Below are 27,340 nucleotides of genomic sequence, written 5' to 3'. Positions count from 1 at the left end.
TTAGGATGAAATTTCTGGTAACAGCATCAAACACAGACTAGATGAACGTCAAGATGATGTGCTTTGAAGAACGGTATTACATGACCTGCAAAGTAGTTCAAAAGATGAGGAAGATACTGATATAGTAGATAAAAGTTGTAAGTAAAATTATTTCATATAATATGAAAGGGTAAGAAAGCAATATGTCTAAATTAATGTATATATTATTTCAAATGTCTTTGAGATTAAATAATTTAAGTACAAATCTGATGGTTTAATAGAAATCTCTAAATCCTTAAATGCTTACAGTCAAACTGGTCAAAAAATTCATTGAAAGGATAAAGGATGGCATAAATGTGAATTTCTATGGTATAATGCAGGCCCAGACTTCTTGAGCTGCAGGCCTGAAGACTCAACTGTCTATCTGAAATATCCCCTAAAAAAATGTCTCAAACCTCCGGCCTATTAGGATGGCTACTATCAAAAAAAATTTTTTTAACCAAAAAATAACAACTGTTGGTGAGGATACGGAGAAACTGGAACTCTTGTGCACTGTTGGTAGAAATGCAAAGTGGTGCAGCCACTGTGGAAAACGATACAGCAGTTCCTACAAAAATTAAAAATAGAATTGCCATGTGATCCAGCAATTCCATTTCCGGGTATATACCCAAAGGAACTGAAAGGAGAACCTCCAATTTGTACACCCACATTCATAGCAGCATTATTCACAGTAACCAAAAGGTGGAAACAACCCAGATATTTATGGACAGACGAATGAATAGACAAAATGTGATATATACAAGAGTGGAATATTCAGCCTTAAAAAAGGAAATTCTGATACATGTTACACCATGGATGACCTTGAGAACATTGTGCTAAACAAAAAGTCACAAAAGGACAAACCCTGTGTGATTCTACTTATAGGAGGTCCCTAGAGTAGTCAAATTCATAGAGACAGAAAGTAGAATGGTGATTACCAGGGGGGAGGGGGATGGGGAATGGGGAATTTATGGTTTACTGGGTATAGAATTTTGCAAGATGCAAACAGCTGAGACTGGATGTGCAATAATGAGAATATACCGGATACCATCGAGCTGTATCTTGAACCCAGCTACCTCTCTCTGATGTCACTGCCACCATTCAAGACCAAACCACTATCATTTTCTATCATGTCAACTATAGGTTTCTTACCTGGCCTCCCTGTTTTTCTTGCCATCCTTTTAATGTCAGACAGTAAAAAGTGTCATGAAAATAGCAAGGCAGGGTAAGAAGACTGGCATACTGTATTAGATAGGATGGACAAGGAAGGCCTTTTGGAGGTGACATTTGTGCATTCATTCAGGTCATTTTTCCATTCAAAAGTATTCGATAGCTCATTCTGACTGTCCTATTTATGATAATTCTGTAACCATTCAGGACTGAAACCCTGACAGCCCCTGGACACCTTCTGATCCTTCTCTCTCTGTATCGCATCTATTCTCTATTTTCCCCATTGCTAAGAGTAATCATGCTATCTGTCCTATCTATTACTCCTTCTCTTGGAATGGGCTGTCACTCCCCACTCCCGTCTATCCTACATACACATGTCAGATGAATCTTTCTAAACTGCAGTTTCAATCTTCTTTCTCGTTTCAAAATCTCTTGTTGCTGGTTCCTCTTTGCTTCCTGAATTAAGTCCAGAGTTTCCATCCCAGACTGTCTGACAGTCTACAATATGGCTTCCACTTACCTTCCCAACTGTTATCTCCCACTTTTCCCCATCACAGGCATACGGGCAGCCCCTAGTTCCCAGAATGTACTCTTCACTTTCCAGAATCTGTGTCTCTGGTCTCAATGGCCCTCACACACCTCCCCCCGATCCCTGTTGCAAACTAAAATCCAATTCCCAAATCACCTTCTCTGTGGAAACTGGCCTGATTTTCCCAATCAGAAGCGATCACTTCTATCTTTAACCCTCTGAAGCATGTTTTTACTTTTATATATAGTTTATTGCCTTCTGTCTTATGCCGTATTTATTTGTATACTTTTCCTAGTTCCTTTTCAGATCACAGGATTTTTGAAAATCAAATATGGCTCCTGTCTTCTGCATCACCTAGCAACTTGTTCCTCGAAGTGTGGTCCTGGGACCAGCAGCATCTCAGGCCCCATCTCAGACCGACAGGATCAGAACCTGCATTTTAACAGTATTCCCAGGGAATTCCGAGCCACTTGATCAGGCTCACAGCAGCCACTCATCTCATACTTGACTGGTTGAACTGACTAGGAAAACAAAGTATGAGAAAACAAACATAACTTACATAACTCATTCAAAGACCACTGTGAGTGAATAATGCTTTAACTATATAAAACTAGGGCCAGCCACAGTGGCTCACACCTAGCACTGGGGGAAGCTGAGGTGGGAGAATCACTTGAGTCCAGGAGTTCGAGACCAGCCAGAGGAACATAGTGAAACCCCATCTCTACCAAAAATACAAAAATTAGCTGGTCATGGTGGCGCACACCTGTAGTCCCAAGCTACTTGGGAGGCTGAGGTGGGAGGACTGCTTGAGGCCCAGGAGGTCGAGGCTGCAGTGAGCTGTGAGTGTACCACTGCACTCCAGCCTGGGTGACAGAGTGAGACCCTGTCTCAATAAATAAATAAATAAATAAATAAATAAATAAATAAATAGAAATAAAAATACAGTAAAGGTATAGAGAAAGCAGAAGTTTAATTTTACCAAGCTTCTGAGGGAGGAAAACAAATGTCACCTTGGCCAACCAAACAGATCTGGGAAGATTTTGTCTTTTTATAAAGCTTGTCTATTTATGGGTGGGAAGTCAGCAGAAAAACTGCTTGCCAATAGTACACTTCTCCCACTTTAATGAAATCGGTTGGCTGTGAAAATATGTGCATCAAAGTTTTAAAGAGTTTTCTGTCACATCCAGTAGACTTATTATACAGATTGCTACAGATGGAAGATTTATCCTCATTTGATGTAGCAACAGCACTACGTTCTTTGAACTGTAACAAAGCTTTTGATTTTTTTTTCCCCACGTGGTAGACAAATCTTAGTAAGAAAATACAGACTTGATATGACACATACTCAACTACTGTAAAGTGGGTGCTTAATTTAGTTAGGGATAGGAAGGGTGGAAACTGGGGAAAGTCCTGCTTAGAGGGCACCTCACTGGCCACTAGAGGGCATTAACATGTGAATAAAATCATCCTGATTTCCAGGATTCAAACAGTAGACACCATGCATGGGAATTAATGGGGCTACTGCTTCACTCTTCCTTTCCCCTTATAAATGGCCAGAGAGCTGAGAACTGTAAAGATGTGGAAGTATATCTAAACCCTTTTTATGTTTTAACACAGTAGACATTTAAGGGAATAAACTTGAGCCACGCTAGCTGCAGGACAAGGATTGACATACATTTCCTTCAGGGTGCCCAATTTCCATTCTTCAAAAGTCCACAACGTTCTGAATAGCATTGGTCTTTTCTCCCTCAGAATCAGCCTAGCAGCAAGTCCGAAACCTCCAAAAACTTCTCACACCTGTACTCCTAGCACTTTAGGAGGCCAAGGTGAGAGGATTGCCTGAGCCCAGGAATTCAAGACCAGCCATGTCTCCAAAACTTCCAAAATCTTCTCCAGCCTGCTTCCAAAAAATTCAAATTGATAATCTACCCATTGCAAAAGGATATTTCCTTGAGGAAGTAGGAGGAAGATAAGCGAGGCTGGGGAAGACTGAAGACAACAGTCCTCAGTCCTGAGGAGAATGAGCGGGAAGTGACTGATGGTCAGTCCCAGGCCACCGCCCTGCCTTAGTGGGTGTCTTTGCCATGAGGTGGCCTTCCAGGTAGCTTGGCTTGCTTCTGCACCTAAGCTTATAATGGCAAGACTCTAACCTCACCTCTCCAGCCCCCATCTTTCTCCTCAAATGGTCTCCCTAATCTTTGTACATACTCATGGGTTTAATTACCAGGCAGGATGCCCTGAGGCAGCCAGGTGTTAGCTGGCAAGAGAACACACAAAGGCCTCCCCTCCATTCAGCATCAGGGCAATAAAGATATCATTACCCTCAAAGCCAGCTCCTCAGAAGTTCTGCCACCACGGCAGATATGAAAGGCTTTACCACATAGTTTTCATACACAGTTCTTCTTCCTCAGAAAGCACCATTTGTTTGAGTATCCGTAAATAACTCCTACAGAAGACACAATTTGCTCTAATGTTTTGGAGCTATGGAATTTATGATGATCACAGAACCCGGAAATAGCTGAATGTGAAAACAGGAACATCTCAAATCACCCCTCAGCTCTCATAAGAGGAGGGCATTTCCAGTTAAAAGCCAAGTCATTGCTGTGTTTACTGCTCTCTCTCAATGAGGGGCCGCACTCCCAGGACAGTGTCAGCATACTTAGCATTTCAAATACTGAATAAAAACAACAGCATCTCCAAGTTCTCAGCATTTATAAAAGGTATTCTCTTCTAAAGATAAAGAAAACTTTAGAATGCAGGCCCTTTTATTTTCTCCCAATCGGTTAAAAAGTGAAGAGAAATAGAATGGGCTGAACAAAATATATAGCAGGCTCTGTGGTCTGCTTTTTCTAAAAGTTCTGCCCACAGATTTTCAGACACCAACAGCAACAAACAGTCATTCCCTCCCTCCCGCAAGTGAGGGTGAGAGCCAATGCCAGGAGCTACAGCAACAGAAGAATGTACATTAGAAGAGAGACAGGAGAGTGGCTTAGACCCTCTGCCTGCCATCACCATCACCTCCTAACCAGAAATGACAACAAGCAGCACTTTCTAGGAATTTGTTAGTGCCTGTGATCACGTGTCCTTCTTGCACTCACATTTCTCTTTTGACCAAATATTATTTAGTAAGATGTGGCTGAGTGGCCCCTGGGAATCACCATTGAAACGGAAGGCTTTCTGAGTAAAATATCTGTTCGGTATCTGTTCTTGGGCAAGCACATTTCAAAAGTTCAGCCAACGGCTAGGAAAATGTTTGGGGCACGCAGAATCCCTTCTACGCCTTCTACGTGTCTGCATTTTTCAGCTCCTGAGTTGAGAAGACATATTAAAAACCCAGTAACATGGTTATATTCATTAAACAGCAAATGTCCTTTCAAACAAAATCCAACAGGGCAGAGATTACTGTTTGTGCTAATGGAAAGTGATCAAAAGCCCCAAGATTCTTTGGTTAGCTGACTCTAAAGCCTGTTCCTGCTTGAGTTTCTACACAAAGTACATCAAAAGAATATAGATATCACTGGAGATTCTAAATGTTTAAAGTCTCCAGGACTAGCAAGAAAATATGCTTGAAACTATAGGAAACAGGGAACAGAACAGTACTGTTGACTTCCACCTTTTCTCTGCAACACAATACATTATAATCTATAAATAGCTTAGCCTGTCTGTTTAAATATGCACCTCCCCCGGAAAAGATAGCGGCTTCCGATCATCTTGCTATTTGCAAGGAATCTTACTCACAAATCAATCTAACAGGCCACGGTGATATTACGGGGATGTAAAAGGGATTAAAATGATCAAGAGCACCACGTGTCTTCCAAGTCAAGTGGGGTCCTATGCCGTGCTGGTTTGAAGAAGTGGGAGAACCTTCATCAAGAGCAGCAACTCAGGTGTCTGTCCACTAGAGTAAGCAGGAGGTTCTGACCAGCAAGGGTAGCCTAGGGTGTGGGAGGGAGGGAGACAGTGACTTCAAAGCTTTCCTGTTCTGTCACACTTCCTGCACCTCTACCCAGAGGTGGCTGCTCCACAGACCCAAGCAGAAAGCAGACAAGAAAGGCAGGATGTCAGGAATTCTCTTCTCTCCCAGCAGCATCTTTCCAGTTCTAGCCTAAATGCAGGGAAAAAAGATTTGGGGCTGGGGCACCCCTGAATCCCAGGGAGCTCAGGAGCTCACTGATTCCTTGGAGCTGAAGAGTCGCTGTGCGCAAGCTGCACACGGCCGTGGCTTCTCTCATTAGACTCTCTTCTACCAGTAGAGCCTGGCAGCTATAAAAAGTGACACGACAAGCCAGCCCCAGAAAGCAAAATGGGAATGCAATACATTCCTCCTCTCGCCCATCAAACAGCCTTCTTCCTCCTTTCTCGCAAATCAAAACTGACTCCCTCTTGTTGGATCACAAAGACCAAGAACGCAACCTGCAGTGGCCTTGTGGAGCTTAAAAAAAAAAAAAAAAAAAAGACTGTCAGCTTGTAAGAATTTTACCAACCGGCAAGACATTACCCCTCATGTCCCAGAGCCATGGGAAGGCTGCGTCTGACAGCGAGGCCCACCAGCAGGAGAGAGACGGTTCTCATGGGTGGATGGTGAGCCCTCTCTTATCAACAGCTAGACTCGGCAACCACATACTCCGTTTTACTTTCTTGCCCACATTTAAACCATTTTATCTCCACTAGAGGGCCAGGATGGAGATGAAATTTCAGCCTGGCAGTTCTGCTGCTGATTTAAGATTTGATCCTAAACCTTGGGGAGGGAGGACTGGAAGGAAGGGACGTGGGGTTCCGGCAACTCAGATACTCACAGTGGGCAGATTTGGGTCCCAGGAGATCCCTGGGTTCTGCCAAAGGCTGTCTATCTCACGGGATGACACTGTGATTAAAATAATATCCACAGCACTTTGGGAGGCCAAGGCGGGAAGATCATGAGGTCAAGAGATTGAGACCAGCCTGGCCAACATGGTGAAACTCCATCTCTACTAAAAATACAAAATATTACCCAGGTGTGGTGGTGGGAGCCTGTAATCCCAGCTGCTTGGGAGGCTGCGGCAGGAGAATCGCTTGAACTCGGGAGGCAGAGGTTGCAGTGAGCCAAGATCGCGGCACTGCACTCCAACCTGGCGACAGAGTGAGGCACTGTCTCAAAATAATAATAATAATAGTAACAACAACAATATCCACAAAGTATAACACATGACACTTTCAGTAGCCACCTGGGCTCAAAAATTGGGTTATCTCTGACTCCATTCCTTTCCTTGTTTCTTTTTTTTTTTTTTTGAGATGGAGTCTTGCTCTGTCGCCCAGGCTGGAGTGCAGTGGCGCGATCTCGGCTCACTGCAAGCTCCGCCTCCCAGGTTCATACCATTCTCCTGCCTCAGCTTCCTGAGTAGCTGGGACTACAGGCGCCTGCCACCGTGCCCGGCTAATTTTTTGTATTTTTAGTAGAGACGGGGTTTCACTGTGGTCTCGATCTCCTGACCTTGTGATCCGCCCGCCTTGGCCTCCCAAAGTGCTGGGATTACAGGCGTGAGCCACCACACCCGGCCTCCTTGTTTCTTATATCCAAACAGTTGCTCAGTTTGCTCAACTCTTTCTTTGTAGTGTTCCCCACATCTGTCCCTTTATAACATGCCCATGGTAGTTCTCAAAACCTTATCTCCTTACAACTGCAACTGCCTTCCCTCTGGGACCCCAGTCTCTGTTTTCTCCACCATCTCACAGGCTATGGATACAGCTGTAAAGCTCATCTCACTAAAACATGGTTGGTCACATCCCCAACTTGTTAAAAAGTCTCCAGTGACTGCCAACCCCCAGTTCAGGACCCCTCCCCACAGCACTGCCCATTTACACAGTGACCACTCCTCCCTCCCCACCACCACCACCCACAAACCACACACCAACAAGCACCATGTCCTGGGAATCTGTCAGTGGCTGGGACTCGATCCTCCTGGCAGGCAGGTTTCTCTTCACCATATAATACACACGCAGCGAATGTGGTTGAGGGGTCCTCATTCTTTGGTCTGACACATGTGGTGTGACCCCTATCTCCCTGTCCAAGGCAGTCTCCCTCTTTCTCTCTCTGAGTTTTCCATTCTCCACATTGAGTCCCACATGGAGCTTCCCACTTACTTTACATGTTTGGTCGCTGTGTTTTGCTCAGCATATGTGTGGCCCCTGTCTGGAAGTCCCTCTTCATTGATCTGGAGCTGAACTGTGGTCTGTTCACCAGGACCCCAGATGAAAGATGAAAGCATGAGAGAAGTGGATACAGGAGGAGGATGGTATAAGGTGGTCCGTACACCTGGGATGCAATCATGGGAGCATCCCGGACAGGTTAACTTTGCCTTAATAAAGCTTCTTAATTTTTAGCAAGCATAATGATCTCCATTTCATTCAGGAGGAACCAGGTTAGAAAGACAAGATGGGACCAGATAACTCGTGAACTGTGAGTTGAGCTGTGGACTGTTAGACAGTGATGTGTCTAAGACAAGGCCAATGTCTGGCAGGCCAGGGCTTTAATATAAGTTTAGCCACCTGCTGCATTGAGTTTAATTTGCCCGTGTCCTTATGATTGTCCAATCACCATAGCTAATTAATGTTAACTATGTTGTTATTTTTATTAATGCTCTTTCCATTTTAGTAAATATTTTTGAGCCAGATCTGACTGTTCCAAGCCTGGGCTTTGGCGGCTGCCAGGTATATTACTGCTTCAGCACTACCAGGAGCGAGTCACAATGCTTTCTTATGTTCATCCATTCTTTTACCCTACACATTCATCAGGCATTTACTGTGTGCTGTGTGAGAGGACTGGGATGATGTGAGTTATATAAAAGGCTAAAAGTCATGCTTAGGACATAGCAGGTGACAAGTGTCCCTTCTAGGCCAAAGCTTTGAAGCATTTAATTGCTGGTGCAATTTTCCAATTTTTCTCTCTTCCAGTGATCATGAAAGAGGCCCCGAGATGGCTGGATAAAAAGATCAAAGCGGACTGCATCATGGAGTTATGCATGGAGGACAGTTGTCCTGGAGAGATACCGCATCCACAGCGGTCACTGCATGAATGAGAAATAAACTTTTATTTTGCTAAGCTACTGAAAGTTTAGGGTTGATCGTTTCTGCAACAAAAGCTTATCCTATCCTGACTAATATAATAGCTTTTATTTTCTGTATTATTACTGTTTGGTAATGAATCATGTCTAACAATGCCTCATGATAGGCTTTATATTTACTGCCCTCAATATCTTTTAATTGCCTTAATGTCACCTTTACTCACTCCTTGCCACTTAATGAGACAGGAGCCTCTTGAAGACAGTGACCCTGGCTTGTACTTTCAGGGCTTACCTTTTCACCCTCCAGCTCACATTTTCCTTCCTCCCTCACCATTTTCCCAAAAATTTAGTTGTGAGCCTTGCAAGCAGTAGCTGTTTAACTCATAACTGATGACTTGATATTTTCCCACTAGAAAATAATTCCCAATATGTAATGACAATTATCCATTTGCATTAACCAATACCACTATGGAGGCATGGATAATCAGGAATTCAGTGCAATGGCTACAAGAGGGCATTAGCTATTCATCTGTGACTTTATTTTAGCCATGACCCTGATTCTATGTCAACTATGGCTCATCATTTTTACTTATTTGTGTTGACCCTAATGTCTTTAGGTCTACTTAATGATTTTGGTCTGGGCTTCTAAAATTCTCATTCAGTCATTTGTTTATTCACACAAATACAGTAGCACAGAATAAAAGCTATGGAGTCAGGCTAGCTGTGAGACTGTGGGCCAGCCACGTGACCTCTTTATGTTCCCAGTTTCCTTACCCACAAAATGAGAGTTTAAAATGTATCTTGTCAGGTTGTTGTGAGAATTATACAAGTTAATGTATGCAAGATACATAAAAGTTATTTTAAATTTTAAGATAAAGCAGTACTGGGCATGTTGTAAGTGCTTAGAATGCTAATATTGTCATCTACTGAGCACTTACTACATGGCAGATATTAGAGGAACAAGAAGGATTAACAGGTTCCCCAGTTCTTCAGGCATTTGCAATCTAGTATGGGTAATATATATGTAAACAAATAAGTGAAGTATTACAGAGCCTGAGAGAGAGAGAACACAAGTACATACAAATACATATGCACAAAAGGACACAGGTATGTAGGTGCACACACATGCACACAAAGATGCACATGTGCACGCTCACCTACATGAGAGCACACACATGCACACATGCCAACTACTGCCAACTGATGAGCCACATACAGAGCAAGAAGAGACTACGATCACTGAACTAGCTCCTACAGGCTTGCCAGACAAGACAGGGCACCAGGGATTTCCAGGTAATTAAAGAGTGTGAGCAGAGGCATCAAACAACATCTATGCGTTTATTCATTCAACAAATGTTGATCAAATGCCGCCTATGTGCTTGACACAGTTTTAAATACTGAGATACATGCAGTCCATGAGACTGACAAGGCTTTTGCTTTCACTGAGCTAACATTCTAATAGAGGAGACTAACAATAAACCCACAGTTGGATGCAGAAGCCCAAGCGCCGTGAAGAAAACACAACAGGTAAGAAGGCTCGAGTGAGCTGGGGGCGGGTAGGCCTGATGGAGTGCAGGGAACAGAAATACGGTCAGAGCAGGAAGGAAACACCACGCCCTGCCCCAGCTTTCTATGGGGGAGGATTTCCCTTACACCCTCTGACCTCTTGCGCCAACCTTTTCTTCCTCAAGGGTGTGGAATGAGTAACCCGGCTGGCGCTAAAGCCAACACGGTCTACGCCCCTCTCCTTGGATAGGGTTAATCTATAAAATTTTGAGCAGGGTTAGCAGGGATTTGGGCCTCTTCACACAGACAGGTGCCTGTAGACTCAAAACTTTCCTGCAGGTGGCCTGCGACCAAGCTAGACTGGGGAACAGGCAGGTGGCAAGTTAGCACATTGCCCTCAGTCACATAGCAGCATTCTGGCCCCCGTCTGCCTCAATACTCTTGTCCTATTTCTCAGTGGGCTTGGAACTTGGGACGGGAAGAGAACTCTTATAAGATAAAAGTTTTCATAAGATGAAAGCCTTCCCTCCCCTAAACGGACCTCAAAACCAAATTAGGAATCACTATCCTTATCTATCAAACCTAATCTATCTGTCATCTTAATGGAAAAAATCCCTCCTATCTCTTACTTAATAGTTCAAAAAAATTGCTAGACTGAGAAGTCTCGTCCCAAAGACAAATTCAATACAGTGAATATTGGGAGTGAGGTGAGAAAAAGGATTATTTTGGTGCCAGTATAAAACCCAGGGGTATATGCTATGGTCAGTAGCCACAAAGAGGAAGATGAGGAAATGTGAAGATTTTAGATATTCTTACCTTGTGACTTTATATCTACATTAAAAAGAAAACCACATTAGGAAAATAATTTCTTGAGTTTATCTTTTCTTTGAAGAACTGAACAACATTTCCAATATATTTACACACTTGCCTCAGAATTTCCTTGGGAGATAGAGTGAGAATACAACGTTGTCATGAACAAATATTAATGTCATGGTTACTATCCGCAGAGCTCAGTTGTGAGCATTAGAGAATTTTTTTTAAGAAGATGAAGAAGAAGATACATGGTTCCTATCCTTGAAGGGCTTAGCCTCTACCTAGAAAGCCACTCAGGCCCCCAAAGCAATAGACACCAAAAAAGGAAATACAAGAGCAATGTCAAATGGATGGTAAAGATTTTTTAAAATGCTTCAGGAGTTCAGAGGGAAAAAAGCATCTGTTGAAACTAAGAGTCCTTACAATGCTTTCATTAAGGATTGTATAGATGAGAAAACATTACAGAAATGTGAAAGCCCCAACCGCACATCAGTAGAGAAACTGCAATTAGAAACTGCCTCTCTGGTCCAAGCTCCCAGAAGATGAGAAATGGGTATTGCCTTTCTTTGTGCAGTCCTACTGGGCCTGGCATGGCAGGCTCCACTGGTAGGTGTCTCCTCAATCTGCAGTGTATTAAATGAGCACTCTGTTTCCCTGGATTTTACATTGCTCCATGTCGCTACCCACACATTTCAGCCAGGAGCAGCTGACCATGATGCACGGGAAGTATCCTCCCCACCAGGCCGTTCTGACAGAGCCGCTGTGCCACAGGGAGGATGAAAAGCACAGACTCTCCACCTCCTTTCAATTGCTAAGGCAGGCAGGTGCTGCCAACCCTGCTGACCCATTCAGAGGCCTGCAGAACGGTCCTACAGGCATTGCCTTCTCTCTCATCAAGTCCCAAGATGGACCGGGACAGGAGGCAAGTGTTAATAGCAGAAGTAGATAGTAACAATTACGAAAACCACATTCTCCGCATATCACAGGCCCCAGGAGGGGAAAGGCAAGAGTGGATAAGGTGGGAAATAAAAGAGGGTATCAGGGCTGCCCTCATCCTGCCCAGGATACACTGGCTGTCACAGTCATTATATGTTTTCTGGCAGCACAGTCATGTTGCTATGGAACCAATGCATGTCATTGCCACCTGGCCTCTAGCAAATAAAATCACAGTGCTGGCAAGAGCATTTCCCTGGATTTCCCTTAAAGAGATACCATTGATGGTGACTGCTGTTTGAGCTTAGAAACAACAGCAGCATTGTTCCCAAGACCCAGCCCCATTGCATACTATGAAACTGAACCCAGGGACTCATGTTTTACAAGGTGTATGTGCATGTGGGGGCCAGCTTCTGAGCTTCTTTTTAGGAAAAAAAAAATACTCATGGCTTCTATCTGTGTTTAGTTTTTTCTTATTTGGTAAAAGCAAACGGCTTGGATAATCAAACATTGGATAATTTTGGATAATCAAATTATTATCCAAAATATTGGATAAATATTATCCAAAATATTGGATAAATATTATCCAAAATATTGGATAATAATTTGATGCCCTCTTGAATGTCGACATCAAACATGACCCCAGAAGGAAAGCAAAGTAGCCACAAGCTACATGGGTTCAGATGGTCCTTCTTTCATTCCTTCACCATTTCGTGCCTCAGACCCTTCTCTACCAGTTTATTCTTTACCCAAGGAATCCTATGATGTAGGCATGGAAATGGACATTTCTTCACTTTCTCGAGGCCCTTAATTGCCCCCTTCTTTTAGTCTAATTAATCTCTTGACTCTAAAGAGACCTTTACATTCCCCAGACAGCAACAGGTGTCAGTGACCCACACTGTATCGTGGTGAGCTCTGAGAATAAACCTTTTGGGCTTTTCTCAGATAAGACAGGAAAATGGAAACAGGAATGCCAACTCGTGTAGACCCAGCTCTGCGGACAGGAGAGATCAATATTAGGGTAATTCAGCAGATGATCCCTCACAAATCAGCAATCTATGTTCTATATTCCATTTAATATGTTGGTAGAAACCAATTATGTCTGTATCTACATAAGGAGATGATCAAGTTCCACAATAATGACTCTTAATTAGGAAAGAAGACAAAGTGATTAAGTTGACAAGTTGGATAAAATAATAAACACAAGCTCTTAATGCCACGCTTTGACCACTCCCTAGGTGAGATGAAATGTTTTGGAAATAAGCGCACTTAGTTCACCAACCTAAATGAACACAATTTGAAGCCAGATTTAACCTAGGATGTCTTAAAAAAAAAAAAATACACAATCAAGTCTACCTTCTGGGATTCTAACTGAGAATCCTGTTCTTAACTTCTCTCCATCTTATCGCACAACTGCACTCTTATGTAAAAACCAACATAACTTTAAAAAAATGAATAAATGGGGCCGGGCGTGGTGGCTCACGCCTGTAATCCCAGCACTTTGGGAGGCCGAGGTGGGCAGATCACGAAGTCAGGAGATTGAGACCATCCTAGGTAACACTGTGAAACCCCATCTCTACTAAAAATACAAAAAATTAGCCGGGCATGGTGGCAGGTGCCTGTAGTCCCAGCTACTCAGGAGGCTGAGGCAGGAGAATGGCATGAACCCAGGAGGCAGAGCTTGCAGTAAACCAAGATCACACCACTGCACTCCAGCCTGGGCGACAGAGAGAGACTCCGTCTCAAATAAATAAACAAATAAAATAAAATAAAATAATAAATGTTTCTCAAAAGTCTCTATGACTGTAGGTCAAATTTGTACTTCAATATAGGAACCCTGATGGGCATTCTTCTGCAGGTGCAGACAACCGCGAGTCGAGTGTGTGGGTCGGCAGCTGTACTGCACACACCTGCAGGTGTACCGTGACTTCTAGCTGCAAAGCAGATGTACCACCAAGTCTCAGCATGTGACAACGTGGCACTGCAGATGCAGTGGTTTGGAAAGGGCGCAAAGGAAAATAAGCTTTCTCAGATGACGTCCGTAACAGAAGTGTTCTGGGTACACTCGCTCTGCCAACCCCTTTACTTAGTAGCCAACTATGATTATGAGAAAGTCAAATAGTCTATCAGCATCAGTCTTGACCCTTGCCTTAGGGGTGATCATTGTTAGATGACCAAGACCACTTTAAGTTGAACTACCTATAATTCTACAGCCTCAAAAAGAATCTGCAGATTCCAAAACCAGTCTTGTGCAGGGCAAACATCACGCAGCTAGGAGCCAAACACACCTGTGTCATAATCCCAGCTCTGCTACACTCCATGAAGCCCCATAAAGGTGATGTGAAGCCTTTGGGCCTCAGCTGCCTCATCTGTACATAGGGCCTTTGCCAGACAAGCTCTCAGGTCTCATCTGGGGCTCACATCCTATTATTCTTGGTCATGGAATTCAAGAGACATCACAGTCACTTGAAGAAATTGGATGGTTCCCCCTTGCCCACAGCTGTACTTCTGTGCACCAGTTGCTGAGAGAAAGAAACTTCCTCTCTGCGAGCTGGACAAGGCAATAGCAATGAAGATGACCTCACAAGAGGCAAAGCATGTGAACACCAAAAAGAAATGGCAGAAAAAATCTACAAGGGAAACCATCCTCTCCAAAGCACCCAGTGATGAGGAGAGTCGATGACCAGGAAAAATACCTTGGTTCCAAGCATGAGAAAACTAGAGAATGCATGCTGTCACACACTTTTTCTTGGCACATCATAGTAATTGGATAACATTTTGATGTGGGTAAAAATACAGGAAAGATTCAAAGGATCACTCACCCTATGAAAACAGCAGGTCGATTTCTTTTCACGAAGAAAATGGTCTAATTTCTTTGGAAAACTGGAAGAGAAAAAGAGATTTTTTAAAAAATTAATAACTCCATTTTCTAAATCAGTCCAAATGAGCAGGCCTAGAGGTGATAAGAAATTTCAGCCCCTAGCACTTTGGCCTTTATTAGGTGCACAATAAATGTCTGAAGAACAATAGATGCATGATTATTTGGCTGACTATATGAAGTTTAAAAGCAGAGCTTTGAACAATCAATACGTAGAAAACAATCACAGGCATGATTCATTTATCATGAGATGTATGGTCCTTGTGACAAAGAGTCCATATTGTGGTGCCCAAGAAATCAATTTTTTAGGTGCGTTTTTTAAAATGTCATGTCCTCCATGCCCACCATGATGCTTATGGAAGAAGCCTTTTTTGTATTTTTTTTAAAGTAATGTTTCTGTAGAGATGTTGCCCAGGCTGGTCTTGATCTCCTGGCCTCAAGCGCTCCTTCCACCTCGGCCTCCCAAAGTGTTGGGATTACAGGTTTGAGCCACTGTACCCAGCCTTGTTTCGTTTTCTGGGATAGGGTCTTGCTTTGTCACCCAGGTTTGTCATAGATCCATGCCCATTTTATAGTTGGAAACCCTGAGGCCCAGGGGACTGAGCCACTTGCCCACATGCGTACGCTTGTGAGTGGCAGAGTTGAGCTCAGACCCTGGGATCCTCCCTCCAAAGTGCCTCTCATGGGGGAATTCAGTGACCGTGGATGGGGGTGCCATCATAGCTCACTGCAGCCTCAAACTCCTAGACTCAAAATCCTGCCTTAGCCCCCAAGTAGCTGGGACTACAGGCATGTGCCACCACACCTGGATTAAAATGTTGTGTTTTTTCTTTATTTGCAGAGATAGAGTCTTGCTACATTGCTCAGGCTGTGAAGAAGTCTTAGTAAATAACCAAAGTACCCCATTCCTGCACTTTGCTCTTTCCCAAAATGGTATACCCACAGCTTCACTCCCCGCAGTGATTTGTATGTAATTAGGCTCATATGGGAATGTGGACTTGGCAGAGGGGCGCTGGAGGCCACATATCAGGCTGACTAAGTAATCCCGTGAGGAAGCCACGGTGTCTGAGATACTGACGGGTCAAACAAAGTGTGGGAAAGAACAGAGATGATGTGAATGTTGGACAGAGGAAGCCTGAAAGACAAAGGGAGATAAGGGAGCGACGGCAACAGACTGTTTAATCTACACCACACAAGGAACTACGTTCAAGATCCAACTCAACAATAATTTCCAGAGACTATTTTAAAGACGCCTTTGCAGGCTTAAGAGAGGCTGTGAGGCAAAGCTATTCCAGCTCCTGACGTTCTGTGGGCAAGTTGAACAGGATTCCAGAATCTTTGGGATTCATTCTACGAGCTGTGGAAGGCCACAGCCTTCCCGCCCTTTTCCTCAGAGGACGTGGACTGCATGTGGCCACCAAGGCAGGATAGAGCTTCTTCAGGATGGCCCACCAGCCTGTAGGAAGATTCCCAGACTCAGTTTCTCAGAATCTAAAGGGCACTCCTCCAAGTCCCACAGAGCAGTCCACAAGTATTTAACGTGACACTGACTATGCAGTCGGACTATCCTAGGCTAGGTGGGGCTGCAAAGACAAAGGTTATGCTCCAATTGAAAAAACTGCCAGAAAACCATGCAAACATTGAAAAACGGTAGATACTGACAAAATCTCTGAGTCTCTTCTTTGTTTTAAAGCAACACTTTACAATCCACTCACACGCATTGACCTTTTCATCCTAACAACAGACGAGATGTCTACAGTACGAATTCTTGAGACCACAAAGATAGATTTCAAAGTCAGACCTCAGTCTGAGCCTCAGCTCAGTCACAGAGGAGCTGTGTCGTTCCAGTCACTTAAACTCTCTGAACCCTTTCCTCATTTGTATAATGGCAATAACGATACCGACTTCATAGAATGTTTCTAGTTTTTAGTGTGGCATTTGGTACGCAGAAGAGACTGAATAAAACAAAAAGGCATTATCACCATTTGGCACAACATGTTCATATATCTGTAACAGTGGAGGAAAGACACAGGAGAGGCTTTGGTGACTTAATAATTCGCCAGAATGTGACTGGGCGTGGTGGCTCACTCCTGTAATCCCAGCACTTTGGGAGGCTGAGTAGGGTGGATTACCTGAGGTCAGAAGTTTGAGACCAACCTGGCCACTATGGTAAAACTCTGTCTCTACTAAAAATACAAAATTAGCTGGGCATGGTGGCATGCACCTGTAATCCCAGCTACTTGGGAGGCTGAGGCAGGAAAATTGCTTGAACTCGGGAGGTGGAAGTTGCAGTGAGCCAAGATCATGCCATTGCACTCCAGCCTGGGCAACAAGAGCAAAACAAACAAACAAACAAACAAAAAACAACAGAAGAATTACCAGAATGTGAGTACCTGCACCGTATTCCCCTTTTCCTCACCCCTCACAAGTAGATGAGACAAGTAGCCATATGATCCAGAAATCCTACTGCTGGGTATATACTCAAAAGAAAGGAAATCAGTATATTGAGGACAAGTCTGCACTTCCTCTGTTTGTTGCAGCACTGTTTACAGCATCTTAGATTTGGAAGCAATATAAGTGTCTACCAACAGATGAATGGATAAAGAAAGTGTGGTATATACACACAATGGAGTATTAGTCAGCCATAAAAAGAATGAGATCTAGTCATTTGCAACAACATGGATGGAACGAGATCATTATGTTAAGTGAAAAAAGCCAGGTACAGAAAGACAAACTTAGCATGTTCTCACTTATTTGTGGGATCTAAAAATCAAACCTACTGAACTCATGGACACAGAGAGTAGAAGGACGGCTACCAAAGGCTGGGAAGGGTAGCAGGGTGTTGGAGGGGAGGTAGGGATGGTTAATGGGTACAAAAAAAGTAGTTAGAATAAATAAGATCTACTATTTGATAACACAACAGGGTGACTGTAGTCAATAATAACTGTACATTTTAAAATAAAGAGTATAACTGGAATGTTTGCAATGTAATGGATAGATGCTTGGGGGGACAGATACTCTATTCTTCATGATGTGTTTATTTTACATGTCTGTATCAAAACACCTCATGTACCCCATACATATACACACCTACTATGTACTCGCAAAAATTTTTTAAATTAAAAAAAAATTACAGGACTATGCAGTCAAAAAAAGTGGATGAGACAAATGAGAACAAAATAAAACTATTTACTGTATAATAATTAGATAAACAGAAAAACTCAAGTAATACAAATCCACAGAAGTCCCACCAATAATCGCTATTAACATTCTGGTTATATGACTCCAGACTCTTTCCTATGCCCAAGTATACAGAGTATATTGTACATATACATCTAGAAATAAATCTACATATAAACATACAATCTATTTATAACATACTATGATAGTATTCATAGTACTTTGCTGTCTGATTTTTTTTACTTATTAATTATATTGAAAATCTCTTTTAACATCAATAGATGCATCAACATCATAATTTTTGAGGACTGCAAGAGTATTGCATTGAAGGACTGAACCAATAAACATTTATTTGTTGAATTTACAGAGTCTACCAAAGTGTCCCAAGTTTATAAGAAATGACTACATATTGTGGTAGCATGTGGTTTTTTTTCTTCTACATTTTTCAAGATTGAGAAAGGCAGGCTGAATAAATATAAAAAGCCTTAACAGCAAAAAAGTGTTTTGGTTTGAGTGGGTGTAGCGTAGAAGAACACAAACTAACACATATACCACAGGGAATAGAATCACACATTAGAATATTCAGTAGGTGGCCGGGTGCGGTGGCTCACGCCTGTAATCCCAACACTTTGGGAGGTCAAGGCAGGCGGATCACCTGAGGTCAGGAGTTCAAGACCATCCTGGCCAACGTGGTGAAACTCCGTCCCTACCAAAAATACAAAAATTAGCTGGGCATGGTGGCAGATGCCTGTAATCCCAGCTACTCGGGAGGCTGAGGCAGGAGAATCGCTTGAACCCGGGAGGTGGAAGCTGCAGTGAGTCGAGAGTGCACCACTGCACTCCAGCCTGGGCAACAAGAGTGAAACTTCGTCTCAAAAAAAAAAAAAAAAAAAAAAAAAAGAATATTCAGTGGGTGTCCAACATATTGAAAAAGGACTCAACCTTAAAGACTCGGGATAAAGGGTGAATAGGGATGGCTAGATCAAGTATTAAATCATTAAGTCTGAAGTCAAGCAAATGTCCTTGTTTTCGGCCCAATTATGGTAGAGTTACTTAATGATACAGAGAAAAAGTTAACTGAAAACTGTATGATCTTGAGGGATCCTAGAAATTAAATCACTATTTGAAGGTGAAAACGTAAAAAAAAAAAAAAAATCAGGACTTACCATATTTCTTTAGAAGGTATCAAAAATTAAAATGTTCATTTGGTGTTAATATTTCTAACCCAAGTTCCTTCTCAAAGAGAATGGTTGGTTTGCTAAAAATATATGTGATAGGATTTGCTGAAATCACATGACACACCCTTGCCCTCAATTAAGGGTGCCATACCTCCCCAGCGACTAGTGACACTCCAGGAAAATCCCATTCTTTAGGGGAGCCTGCGGAAGTGAGTGTATCCCTGCAATGGGCAGAGTGTGTGGAAATCATGTCTCCAGTCATGAAGACACGAATGCAGTTAACCTTTTCTGAGTATCCAACACTGCTCCATGAATCAGGCAGCAGATAGGGCTGGCAGAGAGCAGCAGAGGGAGAAAGAACACACAGCAGCAGCAAAGAAATGCCACAGGAGACAGATACTGGCTGCAAAATCCTGGCGAGATCAAAGGTGGAGATGCAAAGTAGAGCAACACAGAGTCTGATCTGTGAAACCAGGGTGCATAACCAATGGTAGGTGACAGTCCCTTACAACAAATGCTCCCTAAATGCTTCAACCCTGGTCCAGCTGACGCAATTTTTAAGGGGAGTGGTAATTTGTGGTGGGGGTCATGCTCTTAGAAAAAACATGTCTATTACATTTTGACCATGTGAAATAGAATCAATGTCAGGAAAAAAGAATACAGACCTTAAATGTCAGCACTGGATGGAGTCAGAGAGAGCATTTCTTAGACAATTCACTCTAGGCACTTACAAGATCATGGAATATGAACTGAGCTACTTTTAACAAATCTCTTTTCCTGGTACAATTCAGAAGCTGGTGAGATGTTTCTAGATCTAACAATGAACTTCTTATAGGGACAGAGTTTTTGCTTTGCCCAACTCTCTTGTAGTCACCGCTTTTCCATGAGTGAGCAGTAGATGGTCAGGCTGTGTTGTATGCTATATAATGGGTTTTTTACACCATCAAGACTAAATCTTGATGGGTGTGGTGGCTCATGCCTGTAATCCCAGCACTTTCAGTGGCCGAGGCGGGAAGATCACTTGATGTCAGGAGTTCAAGACAAGCCTGGGCAACATGGCAAAACCCCGTCTCTACTAAAAATACAAAAATTAGCCAGGTGTCCTGGTGCATGCCTGTAATCCCAGCTACTCAGGAGGCTAAGGCAGGAGAATCTCTTGAACCCGGGAGGTGGAGGTTGCAGTGAGCTGAGATCGCACTACTGCACTACAACCTGGGTAACAGAGTGAGACTCCATCTCAAAAAAAAAAAAAAAAGACTAAATCATACATTGCTTCCAAAGGTAGCTCCATATCCTTTGAAGGTATACATGGAAGAGTCCATAACATATCCTGTATTCCAGATCTAGCCATAAAACCATGTGGTTTAGATTCTAACATCCAAATCTAATTGTGTGTCTCTGGTAAAAATGACTTGTCCAGTAAAGCTGTGCTGATACTATATGTTCCACAGTTACGTTATCATCATATTTTCAGACTAACTGACTTTTGGAAATGTTGTCTTGTCATTGTATTGTATCATCCTGAGTAAGCATTAAATTCCTTAATATTTGCAACAACCATTTGCTAAGTGGCTAATTTGTATGAACACATTTTTATCTATTATCTCTAATCCTGACAAAAAATCTCTGTAAAATAGGTTTTATTAGCCTCATTGTACAGATGAGGAAAATAAGGCTCAAGAAAAGTAACCTAACCAAGGTCACCAGTAAGTGACAAAGCTAGGTTTGTCTGGGTTTCACGGCCAAAGAGAAAAGATGAGCTCCCTGGCAACATGCACGAGAGATTAAAGTCTCGATACGTAAGCATTCTGACAAACAAAAGATAAGCACTTGCGGCCGGGCACGGTGGCTCATGCCTGTAATCTCAGCACTTTGGGAAGCTGAGGCGGGTGGATCACCTGAGGTCAGGAGTTCGAGACCAGCCTGGGCAATATGATGAAACCCCATCTTTACTGAAAATAGAAAAATTAGCTGGGCATGGTGGTGTGTGCCTGTAATCCCAGCTACTTGGGAGGCTGAGGCAGAAGGATTGCTTAAACCTGGGAGGTGGAGGTTGCAGGAAGCTGAGACTGTGCCATTGAACTCCAGCCTGGACAACAGAGCAAGACTTTTTTTTTTTTTTTTTTGAGGGTAGCAAGCGAGGATGTGAGAACAAAAGTTACCCATGACATTCAGTGGAGAGTTGTGTATTAGTGCCCAACAGGTGCCAGGCAAGCGTTCTTCAGGCAGCACAGCAGGACCAAAGTGCTGACAGTGGCAACGGCACAAAATGTAGCCTTGGCAAGTCAGTCTAACAATTACTTTGCATCATTCTGATTATGAGCCACAAGCATGCAATCAACAGCATAGAGACAGTCTTAAATGATCTCCATCAGCATTTTACTTTAGTTATCAAAGCGTGGCAGATTGAACACACGCTCATCTGACCTAAGCGCAATGTTAATAACCCAAACACAAAGAATGTGCAGGAATAATAATGGCTCAAGAGCACCGGCCTTGCTGGGGGCCATTGGTTATAACAGACGTATTTTATTTTATCCAACTTTTTTCATTTATTACCTCAGAATAGATACATATTATTACGTGTTTCTCGTCGGATAAATTTATCCACAGTCTAACTCAATTTAAATTGAGTTAGGACTTCAGTGAGTTTACAAATTCCCTAAACTTACTATGGCATGATGTGCATGTCTCCACGAGGAGCACTTTTCACACTCCACGGTAAATTTTTGTCGTACTCATCTTCTCCACTAAATTGTGACCCAGCTCTGATAGCCTGGATTTTACATCATTTATCTCTGTGTAGCAGACATTCAAAATACGCAGAAATGAATGAATCCTCAGAGAATCATAAATAAAAGGCATGCTTATTGAGTCCGTGAATGTCCCCAAGTTGGAGAAGTCACTAGCATTTCAAAGAGCAACATCTGAATTCCAAAATTTGTCTAAAATTGAAAAGACGATTATAAATATATACCATGAAATTTGGTACATATCTGTTCTTAAGGAATTAAAACATATAAATATAAAAATAAGGAACTACTCCTCTGATATTGACTGAAGAAAATCATTTTCAAAGGGACTCTTATCAAAGCTCTATTTTCAACATTCAAGCTTAAAATGTAAGGGGCAGACAGTATTTTGAGAATGGTTTTCAAGGAATGTAATTAAAATCAACATAGGTTGTAGAACCAGATCCAGAAGAGAAATACTGATTGCTATATTTCAGGGGGGAAAAAAGGTCAAATTGTCAAAAAGCAAAGAAAAGGGCATGAAAGTTTTCAATACTGTCTCAATGCCCATCACTTCACTCACAAAGTGAAGCAGTAAGATTCCATGAAAGGGTTAAGGGTTCATTTTGCTTTTAGATAAACATTGTATGTGGAGCAAAAGGTAATCTCTTGTCAGATTCATCCATTGTCAGAATCTTATTTGCACTGTACAAAATGACTACTCCACCATTTTACTTAAGAAAACATCTACACTGGGACCTATGAGAGGGTGGAGGTGGGAGGACAAAGAAGATCGGGAAAAATAACTAATGGTTACTAGGCTTAGTACCTGGTGACAAAATAATCTGTACGACAAAGCCCCATGACACAAGTTTACCTATATAACAAACTGCACACGTACATCTGAACTTAAAATATAAGTTAAAAAAAAAAAAAACAACACCTACATGTAGATGTCAATCAGGTTTTATGATTTCCTGGGTGTCTGTGTTCATGGGTGGGTATGAGTGTGTGTGTATGTGCAGGATTTCTTTCCCATTATCTCAATGGGTATTATACATAATTGTTTAAGTCAATGCTTAATACTCTTCAACTGCCAAAACATACCATATAAACTCTTCAAAGACAGTGTCCATACACCTTAACAAGTCCTCTAACAGCTAGCATAAGTTTACTGTATACATGGTCAAGGCATTGAACAGAATTTGTAAAAAAAAAAAAAAAAAAAAAAAATCAGCACATCAACAGTATCTCAAAATTCCAAAATTGGCAATCACTGCCTCAGCAAAGCTGCACCTCTGACCTGGAGACAGAGGGGAAGAGAAGCAGGAAACTACCTTTAGGGTGCCAGGCAGCAAGTTGCCTGCGGTCTACGTTTCGGGGCAGGTCCTCTTCCATAACTCCTCTCACCACAGCTAAAGATCAGAGCTACTTCACCAAAGGTTACTACAAATAGGAAATATCACAGGGGAAAGGCAGGAGTCAGATTCTGTGACTTTAAAAAGTTCAACCCAGGCCAGGCATGGTGGCTCACACCTGTAATCCTAACACTTTGGGAGGCTGAGGCCGGTGGATCACCTGAGGTCAGAAGTTCGAGACCAGCCTGGCCAACATGGCAAAACCCTATCTCTACTAAAAATACAAAAATTAGCCAGGTGTGGTGGCAGGAGCCTGTAATCTCAGCCATGCGGGAGGCTGAGGCGGAAGAATCACTTGAACCTGAGAGATGGGAGATTTCAGTGAGCCGAGATCATGCCATTGCACTCTAGCCTGGGAAACAAGAGTGAAACTCCGTCTCAAAAACAAAAAACAAAAAACAAAAAACAAAAAACAGCGCTACCCATGTTAGAAACCTTTTGGTTACATCTGGTAACAGCCCCAGTGATGCTAAGAACATGAAAGCCATTGCCCCAATCAGGGTCTATCTTATTCAATTAATACTTAAAACAGTAATATCTACTACATAAGCTTTATTGTTTTCAAAGTGAATAGCTTGCAGTCAACATCACTACATTATATATATGGTTTGTAAAATAGTATTTCTTAAACACCTAGAACAGCCAAAGGGCAGCAAACTTTTTCTACAAAAGACCAGAGAGCAAATGTTTTAGGCTGTGTGGGCCAGACAGCTCTGCTGCAACTACTCAATCTGTCATTGTAGTGCAAAAGCAGCAATAGAAGATACTCATACAAATGGGCATGTCAGTGTTCCAATAAAACTTAATTTACAGAAACAGGCTGGGGTGATATTTGGCCCACGGTCCATAGTTTGTCAATACCTGGTCTAGAATATTATCACACTGAACAATTATAAGATGGACTCTCAACTTCCTTCCTTTCCTCTAAAGAGATTATTTTTCTTAGTGAAAAGTTAGATGACAATATCATACAGTATCCAAAAGCAGTCAGTGGTGTATTCTGCAGCATCCACCACTGAACCTCATCCACAATAAGCAGATATGGGCAAATCTTAGAATGCCAGGTGGAGTTTTCCAGAGTGGTAAGTCTCTACATATTCATCTCTGCATTACATATGTGCAAAGGGAACAGGCTGCGCCATGGAACCCCAGATAAATGCTAAATAGCCTCTTGAAGCAGTGTACTATCTAGGAATGCAAGAAGACTCTTGAGCAACAATAAAAAACAAACACCTTGATTAAAAAATGGGCAAAGGACTTAAATTGAAATTTCTTCAAAGAAAATATGCAAATGACCATTAAGCACATGAAAAGACACTCAACATCACTAATCATTAGGAAAATGCAAATCAAAACCACAATGACATACCATTTCGCGCACATTAAGATGGCTTTGATTAACAACAACAAAAAACAACCCCCAAAACAAGAAAATAACAAATGTTGGCAAGGATGTGGACAAACTGGAACTCTGTGTACAGTGCTGATAGAAATGCAAAATGGTGCAGCTGCTGTGAAAAATACCATGATGCTTCCTCAAAAAATTAAAAAATTACTACATGATTCATCAATTCCACTTCTAGGTATATACCCCAAAAAACTGAAAGCAGGCACTGGAACAGATAATTGTATTCCAGTGTTTATGGCAGCGTAATTCACAATAACCTAAAGTGGAAGCAACCTAAGTGTCCATCAATGGATGAATAGATTAAAAAATGTGACATATATGTGCAATGGAATATTATTCAGCCCTAAAAGGGAAGGAGATTCTGACACATGCTGCAACATGGATATGCAGTTTTGCTTTTGGAATATGAAAAGTTCTGAAGATGGATGGTGGTGATGACTGCAATATAATGTGAATGGACTTAATGCCACTGAACTGTACACTTAAAAATGGTGAAAATGATGACTTTTATCACAATACAAAGAAGAGGAAGAAGACCCCTGTGATCACTTGACCTTATAAGGGAGCTTTTCAGGTGATCTTTTTGGATCAAGATACCCGAAGACATTTCAAATGAGAGTTGAAGCTTGAGAGTGTTGGTTTATGGGAGGCAGCTGATGAACTGTGGCCTCCTTTGAGTGTTCCAGGAAATCAGCTTCCACATCTGGCAATCATTGGACTGAAAAAAAATATGAGAGTTCCTTTGATTCAGAGTGAGCTCTCACATGAGATTTGTAATACGGCCAGAATGCTTGCAATATCCTTTTCTGAGTTTTACAACCTCAGAGATTCCATTTGACAGTGGACCAGGAGTAAAGTCACTGATAGGAACAAAAGCTACGAAAATTTACCATAACTGATGGAGGGACATAAGAAAGGGCAAAGAGGTAAAAGAAATCCCCATAATTAAGGCAAAGCCAACCTATCTTTCAGGATCACAGTGAAAACTCACAATCTCCAGTTATGAGGAAGAGGAGTCTTCTTCTTTCCCTAACCCTATTCTCCTTCATCACGCACATGACTGCTTTTAGGTGACTTGTTTGAAATGTAAGCTCCTTTGAGTCTAATTCGGCATAACACTTAACACCATATACCATGCACAAGAGATGACCTCATGGAAACTGTCCCTATTTGCATAGCACTCTTCCCTGGATTACTCAGGTATCATCCTTGCAAAAGTCAAAGTGATACAGGGTTGCATTATCTACTACAAGCAGAATAATGTTGAGTCATGGTTTCTCAACTGAAGGAAAATGATATCATTTCTTCCTATATTCTTGGTAAGAATCAGAAGATACCTCCAAGCCAGCCCAACCATAAATCCTACGACCACATATATATGACACTGACGACGACCTTCAGGTGACAACAGGTTTTCCCATGCTGCCAAAATAAAGTAGAAGGCTGCGTAATGGTCTAGTACATTTGAATCATGCACTTCCAACTCAGTTATTGAGAATGGCCATTAGAGGGTCCGAAATAACCTGGTTAAGCAAAATATTTTCTGACTGTTAAAGAGTTTTAACCAATATGCAGTAAAATGCAGTTTTCAATCAGGGGCACACATCTCTACTGCAACCATTTTTTGACAGTTTTTTTAGAGGATTGAAAGCACCGAATAAAAATGTGGACATACGAAAGACTGCTAGAAGAAAAAAATAAATAAATTCAGGGTAAGAGTATATACTAGATATTTAGATAGCTGAAGCCAGTGATGTGTGGAGAAATGTTTAATAAAAGTGGGAGGGGAGAGAGGACCCCTGATTTGTAGCATTTGCAGACTTCTGTAGTGTAAACACTCCCACCATGGCCAATTTCAAGGTAGTAACATGATGTCAACCTGCTCCCCAAATTCCCGAACATTTAATACTTGGCTCATAAAAGTGCGTGCAAGCTGGCTCCACCACACCACTGGTCCATTTCCTCATCCCACCAAGAGCAGTCAACCCTACTTCCTACCTAAAACAAATCCAAGAAGCAAAGTCCTTCATTATTTTTAGCATCCTTCTTATCCATAGATATTTAAGAGACTATCTGTTCCCACTTCCATGTCTTTGCTTCCAGCCGCCTCATCTGGAATAAACCTTGCTAAGTCTGCTCTTGTATAAACAGCTTTCTTTGAATGCTCTTAGGCTAGGTCCCACCAGCCCTTCTGTATTCTGATTTTCCACAGCACTTCTCTGTTACTGTCCTGTCATTTGATTCTAGAGGGTAGGGTTCTGTGAGGGCAGGGCATCTGCCCACAGGAATAAGCACAGCACCAAGTCTGACCTGGAATGAGCTGAATAAATGAAATCTGTTGAGTTGACTGACCGGGCTGATTTCTGTCCAGTCTGCCACAGTGAGCTAGGCTCCTCCTGTAGTGAACTAGGATTGGTGAGGGACTAAAGTGAATCTGTAGCGTGAAGATTTCACAGGGCACTCACTACTGCACACACCAAACTTCCACAAAAGGAAGTGGGAGAGCTAATATGTGTTGGACATAAAATTTCTGCAAG

At 42.2% G+C, this 27,340-nt stretch overlaps 1 protein-coding gene across 1 annotated transcript in view; it reads right to left on the bottom strand.

Annotated features, from left to right (window-relative positions):
- The window catches only part of LOC139363500 (uncharacterized), a 254,346-nt gene that overhangs the window by 176,417 nt on the left and 50,589 nt on the right, over nt 1-27,340 (bottom strand). The window contains exon 2 of the mRNA XM_071097586.1: nt 14,832-14,892. Within this exon, the coding sequence (XP_070953687.1) occupies nt 14,832-14,892 (61 nt within the window). The remainder of the gene's footprint in view (nt 1-14,831; nt 14,893-27,340) is intronic.

This window comes from Macaca nemestrina, chromosome 5 (genome assembly GCF_043159975.1).
Source record: "Macaca nemestrina isolate mMacNem1 chromosome 5, mMacNem.hap1, whole genome shotgun sequence".
Lineage (NCBI taxonomy): Eukaryota > Metazoa > Chordata > Mammalia > Primates > Cercopithecidae > Macaca > Macaca nemestrina.
The sequence above is the reverse complement of the archived record's forward strand: the minus strand, read 5'-3'. Positions and strand labels throughout refer to the sequence as shown.